Below are 13,318 nucleotides of genomic sequence, written 5' to 3' on the forward strand. Positions count from 1 at the left end.
GGAAATGTTCATATTGGAGATATTATAGTGTACTTACAATCCCAAACAAACCAGATGCAGTTTGCCATTAAACCGTGACAGACATAATGACAGTGTTCTTAGGAAGAGTATTGTAGAAGAGTGCTGTTAGATGCAAAAACAATGGGACATCTCTCAAATGGAGTGGACTGCTCGTACTTACTAAGGCTCCAGAAAACACTTTTACTGAATGATGGAGACCAGTGTTGACTTTACTCATACACTTAAGTTTATCAGCCATTAGAGCAGTGGTTTCCAACCTTTTTTTGTTCGTGACCCCATTTTAACATCACAAATTTCTGCTGACCCCAGACATTCAAAACAGAGAGATTTTTTTTTCTAAAATTCATTTGTTTTTGATCATGTAATAGTTTGCTGTACTATGTTGCAAATAAACCTTAACTGTAGAGGACATAGTCTATATAATGTATAATTTATAATGTCTATATAATGTATATTATTGTGGACGGAGGCAGAAAAGCCAGGTGTAGATTACACAATGAACATTTGACACATAAACAGAACCACAGTGCTTCAGTTTCAGCTTCAGAGTTTGTCATGTCTTTTATGTATTGGGAGTGTCTCTCTCAACTCTCAACTAAGTGTTTTTTTTTTTTTTTTTTATCAATTAGTAGAAATTTCGGGCGACCCCATTTGAATTCCAGGTGACCCCACATGGGGTCCTGACCCCAAGGTTGAAAAACACTGCTGTAATGTCTGTAAAACAGAATTTCAATTTGAACACAGGAAAATTTTGAAATATAACATTAGATCCTGTTGTGATCAAATACAAATGTGTTTAGTATTTGTGCAGATTTCTGGTGTAATTCAATTCTTCCTGGAAATAATCATTTAAAAAAAAAAGAAACAAAACCAATAAAAATTGCCTTTTTAACAGTATCATAATATATCGTGATATATCGTATTGTGATCCTAGTATTGTGATTTGTATCATATCACCAGATTCTTGCTGATACACCCCTCTACCACTGATTGGCTTGTACAGCCTAATATTTATAAAACTGAATCCCATCCATGATATATGTTCTATTTATGCCCCTGGGCTGTAATGACACTAAGTAAACGTGTCATCACCTTGACTGAACAGCGCTGCCTTTGACTGCTGGGTCACTGTTAGTCCTAAAGACATTACAGCACAGGGGTCAAACATGCGGCCCGGGGGCCAAATCCAGCCCGCCAAAGGGTTCAATGCAGCCCATGAGATGAATCTGTGAAATGCAAAAATTACACTGAAGATATTAACAATCAAGGATGTTAAAATCATTTTAGCAGAGGTGTTTTCTGTCAGACTGCAGTGGAAGCTCAGCTTCCCCTAAAATGACTCCAATTAAATGCTCAAATCTGTTCGGTTGCTTTCATTTCATTGACTCCAAATGTGTTGGAACATGTTCCTCTCAGACCAGTTTGTTCAGAATCAGTTTGATCCCAAATCAGTGGACTGGATGTTGTTCACTGTCTGTGTTTTCTCCTCCATCTCTGCTCAGTGCATTTGTCCGTAGACGCTCAGCGTCCATGCACTTCAATGGGACTGAGTGGAACTGGTTTTTTCATTGACTCTAAACTGAATGCTAATTGGATAAATGCCACCATGTTGTCCCGCCCCCGGACGTTCAGCGTCTCTGGGGGTGAATGGAGCTGTGGGCGGAGCTCGGCCGGGCTGGATGCTGAGCTTCCACGTGCTGATTGGAGGATGGGTCCAAAGGCTGAATCCTGTTTGACTGACAGCTGTTTTCAGATCTGCTCCTTCACTGACACAGTTCAGTTTAATACCGTCACACATTCTGCTGTGAAATCACAGAAACCAAATTACTTGTTCATTTCTTGCACTGGAAATAAAACACACTCATTGTACTTCCTGGTTTCAATTTAACATAATTTCAATGTTTTCTTGTTTACTTGGTACGATAAGGTCACTGACCATTTTCTTAAAAGGAACGGAGGGACGAATTTATGTTTAAATAACTTGACGTTTTCACCTTCATCAGGAGGAACTGTGATCACTTTGCTTTGTGTGCGTGTGTTTGTTTGTTTGTTTGTTAGCAGGATAACTCAAAAAGTTATGGATGGATTTTCAGGAAATGTTAATACTGGCACAAGGAAGAAATGATTAAATTTTGGTGTTGATTGGGGGTGGGGGGGCCTTGGCGGAGGTCTGCGCTCTCCGAGTGCTTTTCTTGTTTTTTTATGTAAACCGACAATGAGCTTCCCCTCTCTGAAAGACGAGCAGCCGCCACTGCATTTTAGGTCAATTCAATCTGAAGTGGGTCAGACCAGTAAAATACTATTATAACCTATAAATAATGAAAAAAGCTATTTTTTCCTCTTTGTTTTAGTGTAAAAAAAAGTTAAATTACACAAAAATGTTTGCATTTACAGACTAGCCTTTTACAAAAAATGTGAATAGCCCGAACAAATATGAACCTGAAATATTTTAAGAGAAGTATGTGGAATTATACCAATATTTTGCCTGTTATTAAATGTTTTGTGTATTTGTAGATCCACTGTGGTCTGTAAATTGTGATTCACATGCATAAATTATAACTATGGTGCAATATTGTTAAAATTGCACTTATTTTTCCTAAGAATTTTCAGGTTGTTCATATTTGTTGATGTTGTGTTCAAGTACAGTTCGTAGATGTAAACATTTTCATTATGGAATTTTACTTTTTTCACTCAAAAACATAGAAAAAACCTTTGGAGTCGACATTATTTATAAGTTCTTATCCTATTATTTCACTGGTCCGGCCCTCTATATATCATATTAGGCTGAATGTGGAACTGAACTAAAATGAGTTTGACACCTCTGCATTACAGCACCAGATTCAGACTCCACTGTTTGTTTATTATTGCTTATAAATCCCTGAAGTGAAATCCTCTTTTCTCTCTGCTGCTCCCACAGGCAGGTCAGAGGTGAGGGTCAGAGATTTACTACTTTCTTCAAGGACTGACTGACACTGCCAAATTTAGATAGTTGTTGTTCACAGGCTTAAATCCTGTCTCTCTGGTGAAAGAGCGTCATATAAAAGGTCCAATGTGAATGTTTTTAGATGTAGGGCTGTGTATCGGCAAGAATCTGTCGATACGATACAAATCCCAATACGAGGATCACGATACAATATATCACGACATGTCATGATACTGTTAAAAAGGCAATTTTTGTTTGTTTCTTTTTTTAAAATGATTATTTCCTGGAAGAACTGAATTACATCAGAAATCTGCACAAATACTAAACACATTTTTATTTGATCAGAACAGGATCTAATGCTATATCACAAAATGTTCAAACTGTGTTCAAACTGAAATTCTGTTTTACAGACATTCCAGTTTCAGATCCTGTTCAAATGTTCAGATTCTATTAGTTCAGAACTAACATCAGAACAGTATTTGAGTTCAATCCCAACAAAGGAACTGACATTATTGAATAAAAGAGTGTTAAATAATAATAAATAAAGTATAAACAAAAATCAACCTCCACAACATCTGCATTTGAATAAATACCTAAAAATATCGATACAGTACCTTTTAATATCAATACAGTATTGTGAAATGAAATATCACAATATTTTGCAGAACTGATATTTTCTCACACCCCTATTTAGACGTTTATGCATTATGTTTGTTAGACGTACCTGCAGTGACTTGACTTTCCCATGAATGCTGTCCTGAGACGCCCCCAGAGCCTCGTTGGCCTCAGAAGAGTCCGAAACAAAGACGGAGTCATGTGACAAGGCTTTGCTGCCCAGGCTGATCTTTGACCTTTGGGGAATATGAAGAGGAAGAAATAAACAAAGCAGAATGTCAAACATCACAGCTAGTGAAACCAAATACACAGAAGTGCTTGAAAATACAGTTAACTAACTAACAATGCTGACAGTTTGAAGTCTGATCCCCCGTTTGTGTCCGTGGTTTATTTCCCCAAATACATTTTTCTTCCAAAGGACATTAGGAGGAACTCTGCATTTACTAAAAATCCAAGCCGATATATCCTGTAACACCGAGGAGGAGTGAGGCGCAGACATGACAGGAAGTGGCACCACTTAGAAAAACAAAAGGAAATCAGGACTGTTCACAGGAAGACACATTCCTCTGGCTGAAATGAAAACAGGAAGCCATGAGCCTCCACTGAGACAAGTTTGGAAAACCAGGGGATGGGTGTTAAAACATCAGCTTCCTTTCTTCAATTATCTCCATCTTTTTCACACAAGGGGAGATATTTACCCACACCAGGGTTCTCAAACTCCTGTTCTTTCAGGTTCCACATTCAGCCTGATCTGATCTGCAGTGGACCCAACCAGTCAAATAAGAACAGAAGAACCTAGAAATAATGACAACTGCAAATTTTTGTCTGTGTTTTAGTGCAAAAAAACCCAATTAAATTATGAAAATACTTACCTTTATAAACTATCCAAACAAAAAAGATGTGAATAACCTGAAAAAACTGAAATTTCTCAAGAAAAATAAATGCAATTTTAACAATCTTCTTCCTCCACTTCTCATTAGTTCATGTGCATTCTGGATCAGATCTACAAAGACAATAAACACTGAGGAACAGGAAGAAAAGAGTTCAAACTGGACTGAATTTAATACAGACATTTCAGGTTGTTCATATTTGTTCAGGTTATTCACATTTTATTGTTACAGGATAGTTTGTAAATGTAAATATTTTCCTAATTTAATGTTATTTTTTGCACGAAAACGAAGACAAAAATTTGAAGTTGTCATTATTTATAGACATAATGTAATATTTTTTTTCATATCAAACCCAACATGAAATAATCATTTATAATTTTTATATCATTCCCAAAACCTGTGTTCCTTACTGTCATGACGAGAGATTCATTGTCTGGATATGTTTGTTTTCAAATCAACATGTGATTGATGACCATAATGATCAATCCTGTCTGATATGTGGCCAGGAACCAGTCAGTTTTATGGAAGTCAATCTGTCTCATCAGATTTTAAATTATAAAAGCCATTGAATTTCTAGCACTGAATTTTTTTTTGCACTGAAATTAAGTATCTGAATTTTTTGTCTCTGAATTCACCTATGTTCATGAATTTAGAATAAAAAAAAATTCAGATGCAAAAAAATTCAGATGCAAAAAATTTAGATGCAAAAAATTCAGATGCAAAAAAATTCAGATCACACATCCGTGTTGACTGTCTTCCTGCATCGGTGTCACATGACCAACCTAACATAACTCAGTTGGATGGCTGTCGGTTCAACTTGAGATAGAATCAGTTGCTTTTCCTTGGTGTCCCGGATGTGTGATCTGAATTTTTTGCATCTGAATTTTTTGCATTTGCATTTTTTGCTTCTGAATTTTTTGCATCTGAATTTTTTTTTATTCTAAATTTATGAACATAGTTAAATTGAGAGACAAAAAAATTCAGATACTTAATTTCAGTGCAAAAAAATTCACTGCTAGAAATTCAATGGCTTTTATAATTCAAAATCTGATGAGACAGATTTACTTCCATACAGTCGGCTCTTTTGTTTCCACTGTGCACTGACCTCAACTCCTAAGTGCATTACACAAGTAACCTGGCAGCCGCTCTGACTACAGGACTTTACCTTCATTTTCGTCACAGCAGGAGTAAATGGCATCTTATTGTTCACCTTTATATACAGTCTGTGACAGAAATAGTCATGACTGAAACTATTGACCATGGAGGAGCAAAGAGGAGGAGCACAGGCTCCAGGAATGACATGAAAATAATCATGAAAAATCATGATTTCAGGCACATTAAGCTAACTGTTATATCCATATTTGGGATTTCAGTACAAACAAAAAGGACCTAGGACAGGGCTGTCAAACTCATTTTAGTTCAGTTCCACATTCAGCCTGATTTGATCTCCAGTGGGCCGGACCAGTAAAATAATAACAGTGAAAAAAGTAAAATTATATTATGATCAGGTTTACATCGACAAAGTTTCCTTAAAAATGTGAAAAACATGAACAACTTGAATTCTTAAGAAAAAAAAGTGCAGTTTTAACAATATTCTGCCTCGGTTTATCAGTTTATCATTTACACATGTGCATTACAGTCACACAAAAACATTTAGTAACAGAATATTGGTCAAATTGCATTTACTTTTCTGAGGACATTTCTGTTTGTTCATATTTGTTCACGTTTTTTTTTTAAAGTATAGTTTGGTAACGTAAACATTTTCATGTAATTTTACTTTTTTACACCAAAAAAACAAAGAGAACATTTGGGGTTGTCATTATTTACAGGTTATAATGATAATATTTTACTGGTTCTGACCCACTGGAAATCTAATTGGACTGCATGTGTGTGTATGTGGAACCTGAATTCAAATGATTTTCACACCATTGATTTTTAATATCTTCAGTGTAATTTTTGCATTTCACAAATTCATCACCAGGGCCGGATTGGACCCTTTGGAGGGGCCGGATTTGGCCCCCAGGCCACATGTTTGACACCTGTGACCTGGGATGTTTGTATTTAGTAACATCACTTTTGTATAATTGCATTTTAAATAGAAATTCCTGCAAAAGCTCAGTGGAATGGCTGTTCCATCAGTAGCTGTGTAATACTAATTGACTCCTTTAATTGGAAAATAGGATCCCAGACATTAAAACGCTGACAGACAATCATGCTTAAATAACAGTGCATGTGTGTTTGTGTGTGTTTGGTCTTACCCAGAGCCCTTCTCTTTCTCAGATTGTGTGAGTGTGTTATTTTCAGATGTTTTGCTAATGTTGTCAGTTGATTGGCTGCCTTTAAGTGCTGCTTCTGCTCCAGAGGACGATGGCTCCTTTCTCTTCTTTCTAGTGAAGAATTTTTTAAATGTCTGAAACTTGGACTTCTTCTTTCCTGAAAGAACAAGTGACAGAAAGTTTAACGTCCAGAGCATGGGTGTCAAACACATTTTAGTTCAGGGGCCAAATTCAGCCAAATTTGATCTGCAGTGGGCCAAACCAGTGAAATAATAACAGAATAATATATAAATAATGTCAACTCCAAACTTTTCTCTGTTTTAGAGCAAAAAAAAGTTAATTTACATTATGAACAGGTTTACATCTACAAACTATCCTTTCAAACAATGTGAATAACATGAACAAACTGAAAAAATAAGTGTAATTTTAACAATATTCTGCCTCAGTTTATCATTTCCACATGTACATTAGAACGTACAGATCACAGTGGATCTACAAACACATAAAACATTGAGTAACAGGCAGAATATTGTTAAAATTGTACTTGCTTCTCTTAAGACATTTCAGGTTATTCACAATTTTTGCAAAATTATACTTTGTTTTAGTGTAAATACATGAAAATATTTACATTTACAAAGAGAAACATTTGGAGTTGTCATTATTTATTATTATTATGATAGTATTTTACTGGTCTGACCCACTGGAGACTGAACTGGTCTGAATGTGGAACCTGAAGTAAAAGGATTGTTAATATCTTAGTGTAATTTTTTCATTTCACAAATTTATCCCAAGGGCCGGACTGGACCCTCTGGCTGCATGTTAGACACCTGTGTTCTACAGCATAGCTGTCAAACTCATTTTAGTTCAGGGCTCAAATTCAGCCAAATTTGGTCTGCAGTGGGCCAGACCAGTAAAATAATAACATAATAATATATAAATAATGTCAACTCCAAACTTTCCTTACATGATGAAAATGTTTACATCTACAAACTGTCCTTTAAAACAATGTGAATAACATGAAATACCAGAAATAAGGGCAATTTTAACAATATTCTGCCTCAGTTTATCATTTATACATGTACATTTCAACATACAGATGACAGTGGATCTACAAATTACACAAACATTTAGTATCAGGCAGAGTATTGTTAAAATGACACTGACTTCTCTTTAGGGATTTCAGGTTTTTCATATTTGTTCAGGATATTTATGTTTTTTGTGAAATCATAGTTTATTTTAGTGTAAATGCAGGAAAATTACATGTAAATGTTTACATTTATGAAGAGAAAAATTTGGAGTTGTGAGTATTTACAGTTTATTATGATAATATTTTCCTGGTCTGTATGTGGAACCTGAATTAAGATTAGGGCTGTGTATTGGCAAGAATCTGGCGATATGATACAAATCACAATACTAGGATCATGATATGATATATCACGATATATCATGATACTGTTAAAAGGGCAATTTTTTGTTTGTTTCTTTTTTTTAAATGATTATTTCCTGAAAGAACTGAATTACAGCAGAAATCTGCACAAATACTAAACACATTTTAATTTGGTCAGAACAGGATCTAATGTTCTATCACAAAATGTTCAAACTGTGTTCAAACTGAAATTCTGTTTTACAGACATTCCAGTTTCAGATCCTGTTCAAATGTTCAGATTCTATTAGTTCAGAACTAACATCAGAACATTATTTTAATTCAATCCCAACAAAGGAGCTGATATTATTTAATAAAAATTGAAGAAAAACAAAAAAACAAAAATGAACCTCTAAAATATTATTTGAATTAATACCTAAAAATATCGATACAGTACTTTTTAATATTGATACATTATTGTGAAATGAAATATTGTGATATATTGCAGAACCGATATTTTCTTACACCCCTAATTTAGATTTTTGTGAATATCTTCAGTGTAATTTTTGCATTTCACAAATTCATCCCACAGGCCAGATTGGAACCGTTGGTGGGCCACATTTGGCCCCCGGACCGTATGTTTGACACCCCTGGTCTAGAGAATTACCTTTGTCTCAGCTTCACGGTGAGTCATTAAACTGAAGGGTACAGTGATTTATTAATGACAAAATTACACGTCCATTTTCTTTACATGCTGCCCTCATCTGAAGTGCAGTTTGAGCGGTTAGGCCAGTGTGGGCTGTGGAAGCCCCCCCCAGGTAAAGCCACACACAGACCCATGAGTGTGCACGAACGTGAAAGCACATGCACACACATACCTGCGCTTGTAAAACCTCCCCTCAAGTGAGTCCACATCCATTAGCACAGCAGTGGAAAAACTCTCCAACTGTTTTATAACTCTGTAAACAGCTACAAACTGCCTTCAGTCGAACGTGAAAGCCCACCAGTCGTCTGTCTGAGCGACTCTTTAGCCTTCATATAGACCAAGGTTATCATAGTTTCTGATTTTTCATTATAGTTTAGTTTTATTTTGTTTTGACTTTTTTTTCTCTAATTCAGTTAGTTTTAATTTGTTTTTAGAGCAGGTTTGCTAGTTTTTATTAGTTTCCATTTTTTCTGAATACTTAGTTTTAGTTTAGTTTAGTTTTAGTATTAGTTTCAGTTTTTTCACATATTTTATCTTCCTCGTCGTCCTATTCAAAGAAATCAGTGAGGTTACCCTGGACGCTTTATTTGGGGGTGGAGTTGGGGCGGCTCTGACTGAGCACAGACACAAACATATGTACATACACCCGGGTAAATTCCCTGTAGCAGGTTGGAGGGGTTAATGTAGGTGGGGGTGCGATCCATACACATCACTTACGTGAAAACGAAACTGAAACTTTCCATACTTTCACCGTTGGCCTCCTGACGTCTATACCTCTGTTATATCACTGATCTGAGACGAAGTTTTCACATGTTCTATCCTATAGCAACACTGACAAAGACGAAAACCAAGGGAATTTTATCCATAATTTTTATACGTTTTAGTTAGTTTTGTAAACACACAATACAGTTTCAGTTAGTTATTGTTTTTTTTCCTTTAATTCAAGTTTTTATTTATTTCAGTTAATGAAAAAGTTTTTTCAGTTTTAGTTTTCATCATTTTGTTCATTTTCGTTAACGATAATAACCTTGGCACAAACACCCAGACTAAAAAGGAGACAGATATTCTTAATTACAACCAAACTGTTTTATATTAGTTTGCAAACAGCACATTTTGCTCAATTAGATTTAGTAAAAGTTGTTATTAAAGATGTAAGTAGATGTAAGATGTAAGTAAAAGATGTTAATAGGATGACATTAAGTGGAATGGAATGGAACTACAAATGTAACTAGAAAAGAAGCAAAGAAAACTAGAGAAATTGTGCAAGTGGTCTAGATCCACAAGCCCTTCAGCTGGTTGATAACCACTTTCAAGTTCATGAATGGTTGGTTTTGTTGATCCAGGTAAGAAATCCTGGGTCTGAATTTGCTTTGCGCCACAGGTCCAGGTTTGGTAAAACCCACCAGGCAGCTCAGTGGCATCACCATGAAGATTCACTGAGTACTGATCCTACAGTTACTGTGCATTCTTTCAACTAACCCAGCGCCATTCACTGACAGGAAAAGGTGTAAGACAGGTAACCGGCCTCAGGACCCTGAAGGCCTCAGGTACGAGACTGCACTGAGACCAAAAAAACCCAGAGTCATAGAAATAGAGGAGCCGTGAACAAAAGAGCAGCTCCGAGAACACAAACCCAACTGTGATCCAACTGTCTGGAGAATTCCCGTCCCTGGGCCATGGAACTGCTTTTGAGCAGGCTTAAAATAAGACGCAGCTCTTTATAAACTGCATGTGTCATTTTTGTCCTTCTTCTGCCGGGGAAACCTTGAGCATTCCTTCTCTTTCTCTAAAAATATGCGTCATGGTTGGAACTGAATCACAGCAGAAAAATGTCTGGAATCTGAATCTGGAACTCAGGCCAAGACGCTTAAATACAGTTCTGGGTCATTGGCTTGAAAACACATCACAACACGGTAAAGACGATTTATTTGACTAGATATGCTGTGATATTTAACAAATGCACTCAAACATACACATGAACAGCTGACTTCACTTTGTGAGAAACACCACAGAAACACAATCACTGACACATACTGTAGCACCTGCTGTGCTGTTTACATGAACTACCATCCAAATACAAATACAAGGGTGTCACACATGGAGCCCGGGGACCAAATGCGTCCCACCAAAGCCTCCAATTCAGCCTCTGGGATGAATTTGTAAAGTGCAAAAATTCCACAGTCCAGGCTGTGGAACTCATTTTAGTTGCGGTTCCACATCCAGACCAATCTGATCTACAGTCAAATAATAACAGCAGTAGAACCCACAAAAAAATAATGACTCCAGATTTTCTTCTCAGTTTAATGTGAAAAAATATTACATTCTGCCTATAAATAATGACAATTGGGTCAAGTCACGCACCTGTTGTCACAACCTGGCTCTAAGGTTGTGCCAAAAATGGAGACAGAGGAGGAGGTACAAAAAAGTAACAGTGATTTATTAAATAAACTAACCATAAACAGAACACTGTTAACAAAAAAACAAAAGACGACGGTCAAGAAGAGCATGTGGACCAGGCAGACCAGATCAGGGAGCAGACACGGGAGAAAGACCAGACCAGACCAGACCAGACCAGACCAGACCAGCCCTCTGAATATAGATAATGATTTCAAACTTTTTGTCGTTCAATAGTATCACATCTTAAGTTTCCAAATCCATTAAAATTTTTGTCAAAAAAGGATTTTCAAGAAAATTGCGGACCTTTTACATGAACTAAATTCAGTCCCTCGGACAGTTCTCTAAGAATGAAAAATAACATAACTGATCATTGCTATAATTTGAAATCTCGATCATATATTTCTATTTTCAGTATAGTTTTATGACCTTTATCCTTTTATCATTATAAAAATAATTTTGAAAAATTGATGTGAATTGCCTTTTAAAGCATTTTAATATCAGATGGTGTTGGTTTCAAAATTTTTGTCTTTGTTTTCGTGCAAAAAATAACATTAAATTTTGAAAATATTTACATTTTACAAACTATCCTGTAACAATAAAAGGTGAATAACCGAACAAATATGAACAACCTGACATGTCTGTATTAAATTCAGTCCAGTTTGAACTCTTTTCAGTCTGTTCCTCAGTATTTAGTGTCTGTAGATCTGATCCAGAATGCACATGGACTAATGAGAAGTTCAGGCAGAATATTATTAAAACTGCACTGATTTTTCTTAAGAAATTTCAGTTTTTTTCAGGTTATTCACATCTTTTTTGTTTGGATAGTTTATAAAAGTATTTTCATAATTTAATGGGGGGTTTTTCACACTAAAACATAGACAAGAATTTGGAGTTGTCATTATTTTTAGGTTCTTCTGTTCTTATTTTACTGGTTTGGCCCACTGCAGATCAAATCAGGCTGAATGTGGAACCTGACAGAACAGGAGTTTGAGAGCCCTGCACACATAGATGCTCATATTTCCTCCTCTACTCTGTCTGGACCACACAGGACTCTCTTGCTGTATTCACTGAGGAGATCCCCGCATGCTTTTGATGACACTTCAGAGACCTTTCCACATTGGCAAAACCAGAAATCAGGGGGAAACACCAGCTGACGCTGCCATTTATCATGTGCTATTTTAGGTACAATACACTATTAAGTTTTTAAAGGTCTGCTGGCATTAGAAGGGCCGACTAACTATAGAAGGTCAGTGCGGCAGCTCTATGGTCATTGTCAGGCTAACATTAGAAATATATTTTCCTGATGTTGGGAAAAAGTGGAAATGTCAGGCCTCTTACACGGTGAGAAGATGATGACCTTTGAAAATACTGGAAGAAGAACTGAGAGGGTCTGGTGGAATACAGTCATTTCAGAACACTGTTCAAATGCACCTGTAGAAATTAGAATTAGCATAATTATTTTATCATTTCTAATTACATATCTTCATTTGTTTTCTTTTACTTTGTTTTATCATGTGTATCTTAGCTGTTTTGCAGCATTTTATTTGATTTTAATTTAACATCATTGTTCTTGCACTTACACTGATTAGTCTTAACATTGTGATCTCCAATAGATGAAGTAATAATAATGTAGATTATCTTGTTGCAACAGCACGTCTCTGTGGGTGGGACATACTGTTGAATAATGTTCAAGTGAAAATAATTATTCTACACAGTTGTATTGGGTGCAGTAAAAAGGGCAGTTATAAAAACTTGTAAAAAAAAAAAAAAAAAAATCAAATCAGACTTTGATTTTCCTCAAAATTTAGAAATGCCCCCAAGGTGATTCAAAAAAGACAATTACATGATAACTATGAAAAACGGTGAAAAAATCTAAAGGTTGTGGTGTGTGTTCAGTGAGCACAGATGCTGGAGTTATTGTGGTTATTGTGTATGGAAGACCCTAGCACAGCATGTTAAAGAACATAAGCCAAGCTAAAGTCCTCAAATATTTTTAAGCATTCTATCAGTTATTCTTGTTGTGTTTTTACTTATTGATTACTGCATTTGCACTATTTCTTTAAGTAAATGTCCTGAAGTGTATACAGTTCATATAAGTCTGTAATACATTGTTGATTGTCAACTTTT

General features: G+C 35.9%; 1 protein-coding gene across 5 annotated transcripts in view; it reads right to left on the reverse strand.

Moving 5' to 3' along the window:
* Positions 1 to 13,318, reverse strand: part of LOC115427076 (cancer-related regulator of actin dynamics) — an 89,217-nt gene that overhangs the window by 30,414 nt on the left and 45,485 nt on the right. For all 5 annotated transcript variants that reach the window (XM_030145459.1, XM_030145462.1, XM_030145464.1 and 2 more), the window contains 2 exons: positions 6,708 to 6,882; positions 3,669 to 3,795 (listed from right to left, as the gene is read on the reverse strand). In XM_030145459.1, the coding sequence (XP_030001319.1) occupies positions 3,669 to 3,795; positions 6,708 to 6,882 (302 nt within the window). The remainder of the gene's footprint in view (positions 1 to 3,668; positions 3,796 to 6,707; positions 6,883 to 13,318) is intronic.

This window comes from Sphaeramia orbicularis, chromosome 10 (assembly GCF_902148855.1).
Source record: "Sphaeramia orbicularis chromosome 10, fSphaOr1.1, whole genome shotgun sequence".
NCBI lineage: Eukaryota > Metazoa > Chordata > Actinopteri > Kurtiformes > Apogonidae > Sphaeramia > Sphaeramia orbicularis.